The 13,086-nt window shown below is 35.1% G+C and overlaps 1 protein-coding gene across 1 annotated transcript in view; it reads left to right on the forward strand.

Moving 5' to 3' along the window:
• The first annotated feature begins 4,215 nt into the window (after window positions 1-4,215).
• LOC128994389 (ecdysone-induced protein 78C-like) overlaps window positions 4,216-13,086 on the forward strand; it is a 41,872-nt gene continuing 33,001 nt past the window's right edge. Inside the window, exons 1-2 of the mRNA XM_054418929.1 lie at window positions 4,216-4,270; window positions 6,655-6,746. Coding sequence (XP_054274904.1) covers window positions 4,230-4,270; window positions 6,655-6,746 — 133 coding nt within the window. The 5' untranslated portion in view covers window positions 4,216-4,229. The remainder of the gene's footprint in view (window positions 4,271-6,654; window positions 6,747-13,086) is intronic.

Here is a 13,086-nt window from a genome sequence, read left to right on the forward strand (position 1 = left end):
GTTTAAAATAAACAGAGGCGGAAGACCGCCTCCAATAATAGGATATTGGAAGTCATTTTTGAAATAAGTGGTATAATTATGTTCAAACTGATTAGTTCTGTATGATTTTTTTTATACTAAAGATTTATTTGAATATATAAAGACTGGGCATGGTTAGTATAGCGTTTAATTCTAACAAAGGTTTGATTGCAGAAATATCGTGAACACGGAACTGAAAAGAAAATTAACTAAATCATTCTTGGTCCCGACAAATTCGTAGTTGGGTTCCCTACAGTCGTGGTGAAGGTAAAATCGTGGGCATCTTCTGCGATCGTATTCTACCTCCAGGATGAAAGAACATCTTGCGCCATCGCGAGGACATTACCGTCTATTATGATCGTAGCGAAATCTTGAACAACTTCCACATTTGCGAGGACATCATCTTCGTCTACCAATATCGGGAGAAAATCATGAATGGCTCTGTGGTCTTGGAGCAATTTTAAACATCTTTCGCGGTTGCGAGACCTGATTATCGTCACCTGCGATCGCTGGGAGTCGTGATTTTTGTCGCGCAATCGTTGCAGATGCTTCCGGCAATCGAGAGAATATAAGTTCGATTTGAAAAGTTGTATGTAATTCTAACAGATTATTATATTCTAACAGCAAAATTTATAACCAGTCAAATCCGGAAAAAAGGTCTTATTTTCACCCTTTATCCATTCTTTACTTAGAAAATATAAAGCTTTACGCAGTATGTGTAGCAAAATATCAAACCTTTAACTAGTATTAAACATGGAAACAACAAACAAAAATTGCAAGTTAAGTTTATCATATTTGTACATTCTCTTCTCAGTATACATTACTTTTTCCCCTTCTATCCCTAATCTTTTGTAAATATTTTTAAAATGTTAATATTTAATCGATCTTGGTTGTATTTTTGTACAACAATATCATTAGTGCAATTTATTTATTTGTGAAACTGATTGCCCATCTCTGCGCTCTTATTGGTACCTTATTATTGGTCATGAGGTAGTTTATTGGTAGTGATTGGTAATTTGTTATAAAAGAATCTTGACTGATTAAATAAGCCTTTTACATTAATAACTAATTTAATTTAGATGTAAGATAGTATTTTTATTAGCTTAAGTAAACTCCTTTATGAAATATTTAGAGTTTTACAGACAAAAAGTATTAATGTTTTAGATTTTATTGTATCTTATTTTTAAGTATAAAGAACAAAGTTTATACTATCCAAACTGGCCATTATTTTGACCCATTTTTCCAAAGTAAGAAATTAGAGGAGAAACCATGGATTGTACTGTTTGATTATTCAGATTGGGGCTCAAAAATATTCACCAGGACCAGTGGACGGGTTAAGCCTATTATAACCTTCCAGTAAACCTATAAACAAATTGGAAGGATCATGTTTGAGGATCATAGGTAAACATAGGATTCCGTTGTTATCAGTGGCAATTTTCTGTGTTTAGTGGTGATTTAAATATTAATCGGTAGTTTAAGTATTTTAACCGAAAAGTCTAGATTAAAAACTGTGTATGCATTGGATACACAGGGTGAGTTTTAACTCCCTTCCCCTCTCCTTTTTTTTACAGTATAAGTTAGAATGTTTCAACTCTGCACATCCTTGTTAGACCTAAATATCTAGTTTTTCTTGGTCTCATTGACTCTCCACCTCCGATGGGGGACAGTCCACGAGGATTGAGGAGTAAGCCGAGATTCTTAAATGTAAGCTTAAGTTAAATCATAGAAAACGTACTACTATAACCCAGAATGCCAACCGCATGGTAAAAAGCATTAAGCGGTTTGAGAGAGCTTTGCCTGTCAATCGGTAGGCAGTGCCACCAGCGTTGCTATGCTATTGCATGGCAACGCTGGTGGCGCTGCCTACGGATTGACAGGCAAAGCTCTCTCAAACCGCTTAATGCTTTTTACCATGCGGTTGGCATTCTGGGTTATAGTAGTACGTTTTCTGTGGTTAAATGTACATGTCAACCCATGCTTAGATTTAAGAATCTCGCCTTTACTCCTCGTGGACGTTCCCCATTGGAGGTGTGAGAGTCAATGAACCCAAGAAAAACAAGATATTTAGGCCTAACAAAGATGTGCAGGGTTTAAACATTCAAACTTATACTGTTTAAAAAAAGTAGGGTGGATGGGACTTTAAACTCACCTGTATATCCCCACAAAATGCATATTGTCTACTTATAAACTCTTCATCATTGAACAGCTTTTTCGTAAAGATGTTTCCTATTTAACCAAATTAGGAATCCAATCAAGAGCAGTTGGTTTAGAAAAATACTGTGAGAGTAACACAATTACCCTAGGGTTGTTTGGTGTAGGGATGTATATGCATATGTTACCACTATTATTGTGGTGAATAGTGGCTGGTAATAGGGTATGGTTTGGTGAAAAATAGCGTTCGTACTACGGGCCGAAAATGAGGTTTTGCCGGCTCGAGATGAATCCAAATTTAACACCTCCTCTTACCAGTGGATATTTGTGAGGGGAAAATAGTAGGTACCTGTAAGCATTGCTATGTTACATGTAAGTATGGTTTTTATTAACTGAAAATTAAAGCTTAAACTGAAAAATAATTTGTGAACTTTTAATTTACAAAAGCAAAAAAATAGACCAATTCTTTTATTTTTTTGTTTGTATTTCAGCCCCACATCAAACCGTTGGCCTAAAAAATAGAAGCATTTTGTAGGTAATTAAATTCTCTATAAACTTGATTGTGATACTTGTTTTCCTAGAAAAAATAGATTACTGAATTACAGCAATCTAAAGTTAGAAATTTGGCAAAATATACAAAAATTAGATTTTTTTTGTTAAAAAAATTTAATATTTTCGTATCCATAAGTCCTAGAAACAAATTGTTAAACTTACATTATAGGAAATTTAATTGTCTACAACATTGACGTTACATATTTTTCGCTAAAACACACCAAAACGGAGATATAGGTGAAAATCTTTAGAAAGTACTGATTTTTTTATTTTTCCAATATGGCGGAGGGGGAGAATTGTGCATTTTGCATTTTAAACACCTACTTACCATCCTAGGCTACAATATTTTTATAAAAAATTTTGAACTACTGGACCGTTTGTAAGTTAACCCCCTATTTTTGTTTTTATTTACTGGACTAATATAGTCCCCATATCAAACGAAATATGGTTCGGTTGAATATTGTTTTCTAAAAGCGCGGATGAGTAAATATTTTAGACAACAGATGTAAAGATAAAAAATGTTTCTATTTCGCCCCCTCTAGGGTACAACATCTAATATTTCAATATAATAGGCATAACATTATATATAGCAAATATTTCAAACAAAATGATTATTTCATCACAAACGTTCAAACTGGTACTTAGCCTACTTATACAACTCTTATTTATAATAGGTCACGACTGGTGTCCTAGAACAGCACCATGATAAAAATTGAATGAGTCTTTATATGTCTTGCAATATGCAAACATTTTACCATACGAAAACTGAAATACAACAATTAATTTATTTATCACGAACATTCAAAATTTTTAGTCAAAACGGCAGTAGGCTAAAACATTTAAAATTTCAATTTCCAATTTATTATTTTTACAATATTCCCTATTTTGCCTGAAATATACTCGTATAAATCACGTTCTTGTAATAAAAAAAATAGTGTCACCAAAATTGTTGAATTTTTGTAGTTAAAATACAACTTCTTTCGAAAATCTATCAGGGACTCGCGTCCAAGAATAGTAGCCATGCCCGATGGATGAAAAACTGAACGAATTATAAAACTTATGCAATATGTAAAACATTTTACAGAAAGAAACTTAAATGCAAAAAGGTTGATTATTATAAACATTCAAAAACGCCTTTAAGAATAGAAGTGTACTACGTTTACAATTTTAATTTCCAAGTTTTTTCCATTACAATATGACTTCCTTACATAAAAATATTGTCTACGCAAGTATTGACATCTTCATAATTTTTTCTGCCAGTTTTTAGTCAGAACAACAGCATCGAGAACATCCTAGCTGAGCTCCTCCGCCTCGTGCCTGTGATTTGTTACCCGCGCCGGAGCGCCGGACGGATGAGAGAGTGAAAGGGTAGTTGGGGGAGAGGCGAGGGTAGAAACTGGGTCACCTAGTGTTTACGCGCTACTCGGCCCAAGGTTGTATTGTAGGGGTAAAATCGATCCCGCGACGCGTGCGCTCAGGTCGACCCAGTTGTGACTGTATGATGTCCCATGGAGGCTACGAGCTCTTCGCCTTCGCCAGAGTTTACTAGGTTTGTACTTTCACTACCCCCAAAACCACCATAAAAGTCCCCATAAAGTGATGTGCAAAATGTGGTCGTACACGGTGGATGTGCAAAACCCCAGCTCGCTAGGGGGTGGTTTGGTAAATCGGGCCCATCGTTCAGGGCTAATTTATCGTGCGATCAATTTATTTGATAGTGAGTACCAGTGTATGTGTGCAAGGAAGATTGACAATTGCTTTGTGGATAGTGGTTAAAAATATTGGTAGAAAATCTGTAAAAATATTTTGTTAAGTATTTTTTTTATGCATACATTAAAAACAGATAAAACTACTTCGAAATATTAAAAAAAAAAAACATACTAGCCTATAAACAGATTAGTACCGGTAATTTAAAAATAATGTGTTGGGTGGTAATCGGCTATACCATGCAATTTTACATGCTAAATTTCCAGTACAAATTGTGTATTAAATTCTAATTGTCTTAGCTGTTTCAGTAACGTTCTTATTTACTGATTAGGTGATCAATAGCCAATAAAAACTCCTTCGTCAAACGTTTTGATAAATAATCAATTTCTCATGATCAACGATAGTTATATGTTCCATCTATTGAGCAGAAAGATACTTGATTATCAATTAACATGTTTAATATAGGCTTAGCAGACATATACGTGCCGATCTTTTGTCATACAGTATTTAGAAACTTCTATAAATGTACACACTGAATTCTGTAGCTAATACAAAACATGGTTAACACTCGAGCAAATTAAATCGATTTGTTTGTTGGTATGTAACTGATGAGAGCAAGTTGTTCTGAGTAAAATTAAAGTGGTCGTAATAAAGCAATTCTCCGACGAATATAAAAACTGTTATTAAGTTAATCTTTTAACTACGTTACTTAAGATCAGCTCTGAAAAAAAATAAGACATATTGAAAACTAATTTTTACTTTTACCACTCAACTACTTATATCATATACTTAAACTAGGCTAGGTACTCTGTCATATCCCTGAATCTGTCTTTACTACATATGTCATTTAAAATAATGGTCAAGACAGATGTTTTATGTTTATGTTTACACTTTTAATTTTTTCAAGTTAGTTGTTCATTACAAATTATTAAGGGAGTTCACGTTTTAGTTATTCAATAAATATAGTTTACATCTTATCCAGTGTGAGTATTCATCAGTACTAATAATACCAGGCCACCCGTTTGAGTCACAACATACCGGTACTCAAAGCGGTGTATCATGTTTAATAGTTTGTTTATTACTTTGCTTATATTACTCAGGCACCTACTCCGTTTCATCTACGCTTGTAAACAGATAAATTGGGATATCACTTTTCATTGTTTAAACATACAAGTGATAGTATTTAAACAAGAAAGAAGTGATCTGAAATATATATATGATTACACGTATTATATCCTAGAAACTGATATTGAACTGAGAAGTTCCTCTTAATTATGTAGGTCTACGTGTCAAGGTCTTTCTTATAACAGTTTACAAAATCTTGTATGACATATCTACCAAATTGTCGATAGCAACAAGGTTTGTAAAATTAAGTGTTCCTCCGATTACCTACATTGCACACTACGTTTAGTTGAAACGAGCCCTTTTATGCTCATCTTGATGCTTACTAGTGATGTTCATTTCGATACTCATGGTTTGATGCCCACTCACAGTGTTATTCTCATGTGGTGTAATGATACTATTGATTTATTGATGGTTATTGTGTGATTGTCATGTCCAACGATCACGTCTGATACCATTTTCCACTACTCGTGATCTAATTTAAATGAGTGATTTTAATGTCAAATGGCACTCATGGTGTGATGATCATGTTGGATAATCATGCCTGGTACTCATATCCAATACTTACGGTCTAATACAAATCTTGTCCAATGATTACGTCTGATACCATTATCCTTTACTCACGATCTAATTTAAATGAGTGACGAGAGTTTACCCGTGGTCGAAAACTCGACCAAAAGTATGTATTTGTATTTTACAAACTTCTCTATTTTTAACCCACGCTGTAAATAAAACGTGATTGGAATAGCTTTAATTTGTTTTGATTTTCTGTTTATATTCTGTTGTTATTACGTCACCAACATGGCAACCCGTAAGACCCATGTTAATTTTTATAAAATGTAAAATTAATTTATTGTGCTTATTTTTGAGCCTATTTTAATTTATAAAGGGATTCTGCTCATAAACAGGAAAATATCTTTCATTTGGTACCAACCGCGTGTAATTCGGTCCAGTAGTAAGGTCAGGCTAGCTGTCATAAGTTTTGCAAAAGTTTTTAGTATGATGTTAATGTCAAATGCTCATGGTGTGATGGTCATGTTATATGGCCCCACAATACAAACGTCCGATGTTGTGTGATGCTCATGTCCAATGTTCATGTTCCAGTGTCAAGCAGGAGTTAAGCAGCTCCGAGCCCTCCAGTCCCTCAGACTCTACAACCCCCGTCAGCCCCGCGGACACCCCTCGCGCCAACCAAGGTAGTCTACTTACTACCATAGACAAAACGAATTAAATATAGACTGTCAGCCGTGCAGTGGTTACCATAGGTTCTGGTGCACACCGCTGGGAGCGCCGTGTAGTTACGTAGACTGTCATCCGTGCAGTGGTTACCATAGGTTCTGGGGCACACCGCTGGGAGCGCCGTGTAGTTACGTAGCGCGTAGGCCGTAACTACATTGCGCTCCCAGCGGTGTGCGCCAGAACCTATAGTAGCTGCAGCACATTAGACGGTCTATATTTAATTCTTATTGTCTATGTTACTACACACTCTCACTCTACTACATACTTGAAGTATTCTTATATTTTATACTTAACAACTTTTCGATCAATCTTTTTCCAACCCGTGTATATCTTAGCAATAATTGGCCAGGGAACACTTTCTGAGTTACTAGATTGTATGATAGCTCTTTACTCCGAGCCAGCTGATTTTGAATTGAAAATGTAGAGGAGATTTATTTATGATGTGACGCGAAATATTATTTATTTTATTCTTGATGGGGATGTACCTTGAAGTCAAGGCGTATAAAAGAAGTAACCTCGTTAAAAATGTTATATCAATCTAGGATTTGAAATTAACTCAAATAAAATTGTTCGTTTCATTCCAAAACCACTGTAAAACCCCATATTTGGCCAGAAATCAAAACTTTTTAATATTAAAGACACTGGAGCTCCAATAAAAACCTAGTCATGTGGTACACAGGAACTCATTAGTAAAAATGGTTTTATTATTAATAAAAATAGTAGAGTACTGACGAATGTTGTGTGGAAATAAACTAAACAATTTAAAATTTTTTCTAAACCATTATATTAGTATTTAAACACTCTGTATTTTGACAAAATAAACAATTACGATACATAAATTTGACAGCAGTTTTTAGTTTGGAAATTATCATATACATGTTTATAATCGAAGCAATATTTATGGATTTGTTCAATGAAATTTAAAAAAAATACACAAGAAAAATTCACAATGATGAGTAAAAATTAAGCAAACCTAAATTAGTGTGCAGATGTGATATAAACAATAAAATCTTAACAGTAATTTTGGTTTAACATTAACAATTTATTATTTTATAATTAATTTAATATGTCTTCTCTTTTATTTGTTAACTTTTAAAACTTAAAAATATACATTAGATTTAATATAACATCTTATTAAACCGTTAGGAAAAATACCATTTCATTTATTAGTATGGTGATACAATTTTTAAATTACTTTACCTACTCGTTACATATACATTACGGTAAAATATGTATAAATGATGGTAAACAGTTTGTAAGTCCTGATACTCAATAGTCTCCAAGCAAAAGCAATATTATTCTCTTACGTGGTAGCGGTATTCTACCTCTGTAGCCATATTGCAGCACGTATCTCGAAGGCGCTACTCGCTTTCATTCTCTAGCGTGAATTGACGGTGTACAAATATAACGATTTTCATATAAAATTACAAACTAGTTGTATTGACCAATTTTTTTGTTATTGTAAGTGATCTAAGAGCTTTATGAATCTATAGTATTGATGTGATCTCGTAGATTGTAGTAAATAGTACAGTATAAATAAATACATTTAAATGCATGCCGTGTGCTGATAAAGGTGAAGGACTATTATAGTGTTTTGGACGTTTTGGTTGTTTTATCCAATGGATACTTAAAAAGTCTGAAAATCTCTCAATATTTTACTTATGAAAAACTATGAACGTCGAGGATTACGTCCACAATTGACTTTTATATGTTTTGTTTAATGCCTTATTTGGAAGTGGAGAGGTCCTAAAAATATGTTATACGTTACAGTAATTTAATGCCTTGGGAGGATTATTTTATTTTTTATATTTCTAAAGAGCTTCGCTTAGCATTAAAACCAAACAATATCTTCATTAGCTACAATTTTTAAACCATGCCTACTGGTATTTTTTAATACAGATAGATTAGTTCCCTCATCCAAAGGACGTCACCTTGACGAAATAGGACAAATAACATCTCCAAAAAGTCAGTTAATTACAGTGAATGTATTATTGTAGAATTCCTTCACCCCACCTTAATTCATAATTTTAGTACTACAGTAATTTGTTTCCGGACTAGTTATAACAAGGTATAAGGCCATAATAATTTGTATTTTACAATAATTGACCAACAAACATTGCTAACGATAGATTCTGTACGTGTAAGGTGATCTTAGCTAATTTCTAACAGAGTAGAGTTCAATGGTTCACTAGAAGGGTATTCTCCGTTTTCTTAGAAACCAGAGCGATTAAACATGGTAAACACACAAATCGGGTGTTGAATTCTGAATGTATAGTCTGTCCAGGTAAATAATTTCTAGGTTGTTTCCGACTGTTACAAAACTCTCCCTTTACCTTTTTAGGATGATTTTAAACTAATATACTCCACACGGTAATGCATTGCCGGTTTGAACACATTGTAGTGTATTTGTACAACAGCACCATACCCAGTCTGTTGCACACTGCACAGGCACAGTGCTCGGTAGAAGTGGCAACGCCGGGTTACGCCGGCTGCACTGATGGTAACGGGACAAAGTCCTCTAATTGGCTTCAACACCGCTTTCATTCACACACGCGCTCACATCTGCCACTACAAACTGTAGCATTCAGCATTTAGAACATTCCAGTCATCAGCTATCAACGAGTGTTAGATGAAAGTTATCGGAAAAAATAAATTACTATGGGTTATGTCTCAGAAAAAAGAATTCTCGTAAAATTTACTCGGTCAAAAAAGGACGTTTGCTTGTTTCAAAATAAGAGTTTTCGAAAACATGTTTAGCGGATTTTCCAATAAGGACTTTTACTGTGCCCGCGTCTGGAACTTATTTTTTCGTTTTTGGATTCCCAGTATTCACGAACGCTGTACCACAGACAAGGCTGTGCGTAACGTAACTCTGTATCTGTAAGATTCCTCAATCTTTGCAAAATTTAGACCAAACGTTAAAATATTATGTGAATTAGTCCGCAAACCATCCAAGTGTCACTTTATAGGAGTTTTTGTGCAAAATATCAACTTATGACTTACTCAAATATTTTGTGGATAAAAAATGTTTCTACACCATTTAAATCAGTGTACGCCTAAAAGAGCAAAATATCTATGGTACTAATGGTCTCATTATCATAAAATTTGATAATAAAAACCAAAATAACATTTACATGTGTTTTATAACATGTTAGCATGGTTTTAATATCCCTTAAATTCCATAAAACAATAAGACAATCCAAATATTTCTCAAACCACTTCGATTGGATTTCGTTGTTTATAAGCCTTCCTAAAACAAATACGACAACACCACCCGCATCTCTGTGACAATGATGGCACATGAGTACTTTAAACCCCGATAATATCATGAAACTCCGGATAAAATACTAAAATATTCGACTCACCAAACACAGACTAATGGATTGCAAAATAATACGAAAAATTGCAGTTTTCAGCTCATATAAGTTGATAGGGTTTATGTGGTGGCAAGAAACATGTCACACCGTCTGATACTTTTAATTATTTAAATCTAAATATTTGATCACTAAATTAGCACGTTTTGTTGTGGTGATTGCCGATTTGCTAATGAAATATCGAATTGATATTAATGATTGCAATTGCAGATATTGTCATCTCTACCTTAGTACACATGCATTAATTAGATGGTATAAGCACAAGCAAAAATTAATTAACTAATGATTTCAGTTAAAGAGAAACAATTGTCTTTGCGTTTGTACACAGATGGTTTGTATTTTATGGATCTGTTAATGAAAGAGGCTACAAAGAAATGATTTCAGCCATAGAACGCTTATGTATGGATTGTCTTTACTCGGTACACACAGATGTTTTGTACATATTTTATGAATCTAATAACGAAATATAGTACGTAGTAAAAAATTGCAACAATTGCAGTTAGTACACTTTTCTGTATCTGTTTCTTTGTACACTGTTTTGTAAATGCAGTCTGTTAATGGAAGATAGGTTTAAGATAGATTAACTATAATTTAACGTTGTGATTTCTGGAATTCTGGTGTACGTAGGCGAGGGGAAGTATGACGAATTGAACAATTTTATGGAGGCTGTAATGAATGAAGCTCTTTATACTAGTAAATAAAATACGAAGATGCGTTTGATGCATACATTAGATGGAGAAAAAAACTAAGCATGTTGTTGGATCTAATATTTTTATTTAACCTTTTCTTCGACCGACATTGTTCTCAAAACAGACTCGAAACTCCTAAGGTGATTATAGGTTGGTTTTTGATATAGCTAAAAAATATAGAAATATCTCAACATGTTGCATTCTTTTGTAATCTGAAACATTTTCGTAAACATTTGATTTTATTGTTGTGGTAATAAGGTAATTAATCAGTAGCTAGGTATTTAGAGAACGTTAAGAATAAATGCATTCGTAAAACCTTCACTGTTTCCATATTTTCATTATTGTAAGTAATCAACTTCATCCCATCTTACCCCGATTGGCTGAGGCTTTGGATAAAAAAAAACTTTTTTTAGTTAAGGACTGAGGTTCTCAAAGGAGCTGAAAATTTAAGTACGTGCTCAGTGATAACCAAGTATAGGCAAAATATGTGAAATCCTTGTTGGGTAATTGGTCGATTGTTGCCTGAAAATCTGCGTGTAGGTGAGGTTTTGCTGGAATCAAGAGTCAAAAAGCTGAGAAGCACACTAGGCACGTAGACCTAGCCTTTTGGCACCCAACTTACTAGCTCAGAGAAACGAAATCTAGACAGCTGTGTGTGGTGTGTAGGTTCATGATGCGCTGATGGCTCTGCTCTGAAGACCGTAGACGCTCTGGTCGCTGTCGGTGTCGGTTGTTCGCTCTTCGCTCACGTTGTAAAGTGAATGAACCTTAGACCGGTTCCTCACACGTGGACTGAGTCCCGCCCACCAAGGCTCGTTCCCACAGCAACAGCTAACAAGATGAATCTTGCAGCAATTATAACTCGAGACTTTTGGATCATGTGATCTACGAACCAGAGCCTTCCAGACTAAGCCACAGTACTACGCAGTCATAAACAGCAACAGCTAACAAGATGAATCTTGCAGCAATTATAACTTGAGACTTTTGGATCATGTGATCTACGAACATCCCTTCCAGACTAAGCCACAGTACAACGCAGTCATAAACAGCAACAGCTAACAAGATGAATCTTGCAGCAATTATAACTTGAGACTTTTGGATCATGTGATCTACGAACATCCCTTCCAGACTAAGCCACAGTACAACGCAGTCATAAACAGCAACAGCTAACAAGATGAATCTTGCAGCAATTATAACTTGAGACTTTTGGATCATGTGATCTACGAACATCCCTTCCAGACTAAGCCACAGTACAACGCAGTCATAAACAGCAACAGCTAACAAGATGAATCTTGCAGCAATTATAACTTGAGACTTTTGGATCATGTGATCTACGAACATCCCTTCCAGACTAAGCCACAGTACAACGCAGTCATAAACAGCAACAGCTAACAAGATGAATCTTGCAGCAATTATAACTTGAGACTTTTGGATCATGTGATCTACGAACATCCCTTCCAGACTAAGCCACAGTACTACGCAGTCATAAACAGCAACAGCTAACAAGATGAATCTTGCAGCAATTATACCTTGGGACCCTTGGATCATGTGATCTACGAACATCCCTTCCAGACTAAGCCACAGTACAACGCAGTCATAAACAGCAACAGCTAACAAGATGAATCTTGCAGCAATTATAACTTGAGACCCTTGGATCATGTGATCTACGAACATCCCTTCCAGACTAAGCCACAGTACTACGCAGTCATAAACAGCAACAGCTAACAAGATGAATCTTGCAGCAATTATAACTTGAGACCCTTGGATCATGTGATCTACGAACATCCCTTCCAGACTAAGCCACAGTACAACGCAGTCATAAACAGCAACAGCTAACAAGATGAATCTTGCAGCAATTATAACTTGAGACTTTTGGATCATGTGATCTACGAACATCCCTTCCAGACTAAGCCACAGTACAACGCAGTTATAAACAGCAACAGCTAACAAGATGAATCTTGCAGCAATTATAACTTGAGACCCTTGGATCATGTGATCTACGAACATCCCTTCCAGACTAAGCCACAGTACAACGCAGTCATAAACAGCAACAGCTAACAAGATGAATCTTGCAGCAATTATAACTTGAGACCCTTGGATCATGTGATCTACTAACATCCCTTCCAGACTAAGCCACAGTACAACGCAGTCATAAACAGCAACAGCTAACAAGATGAATCTTGCAGCAATTATAACTTGAGACCCTTGGATCATGTGATCTACGAACATCCCTT

This window comes from Macrosteles quadrilineatus, unplaced genomic scaffold (assembly GCF_028750875.1).
Source record: "Macrosteles quadrilineatus isolate MER2022 unplaced genomic scaffold, UCM_ALF_1.0 Scaffold_5__1_contigs__length_97177068, whole genome shotgun sequence".
NCBI classification, from domain to species: domain Eukaryota; kingdom Metazoa; phylum Arthropoda; class Insecta; order Hemiptera; family Cicadellidae; genus Macrosteles; species Macrosteles quadrilineatus.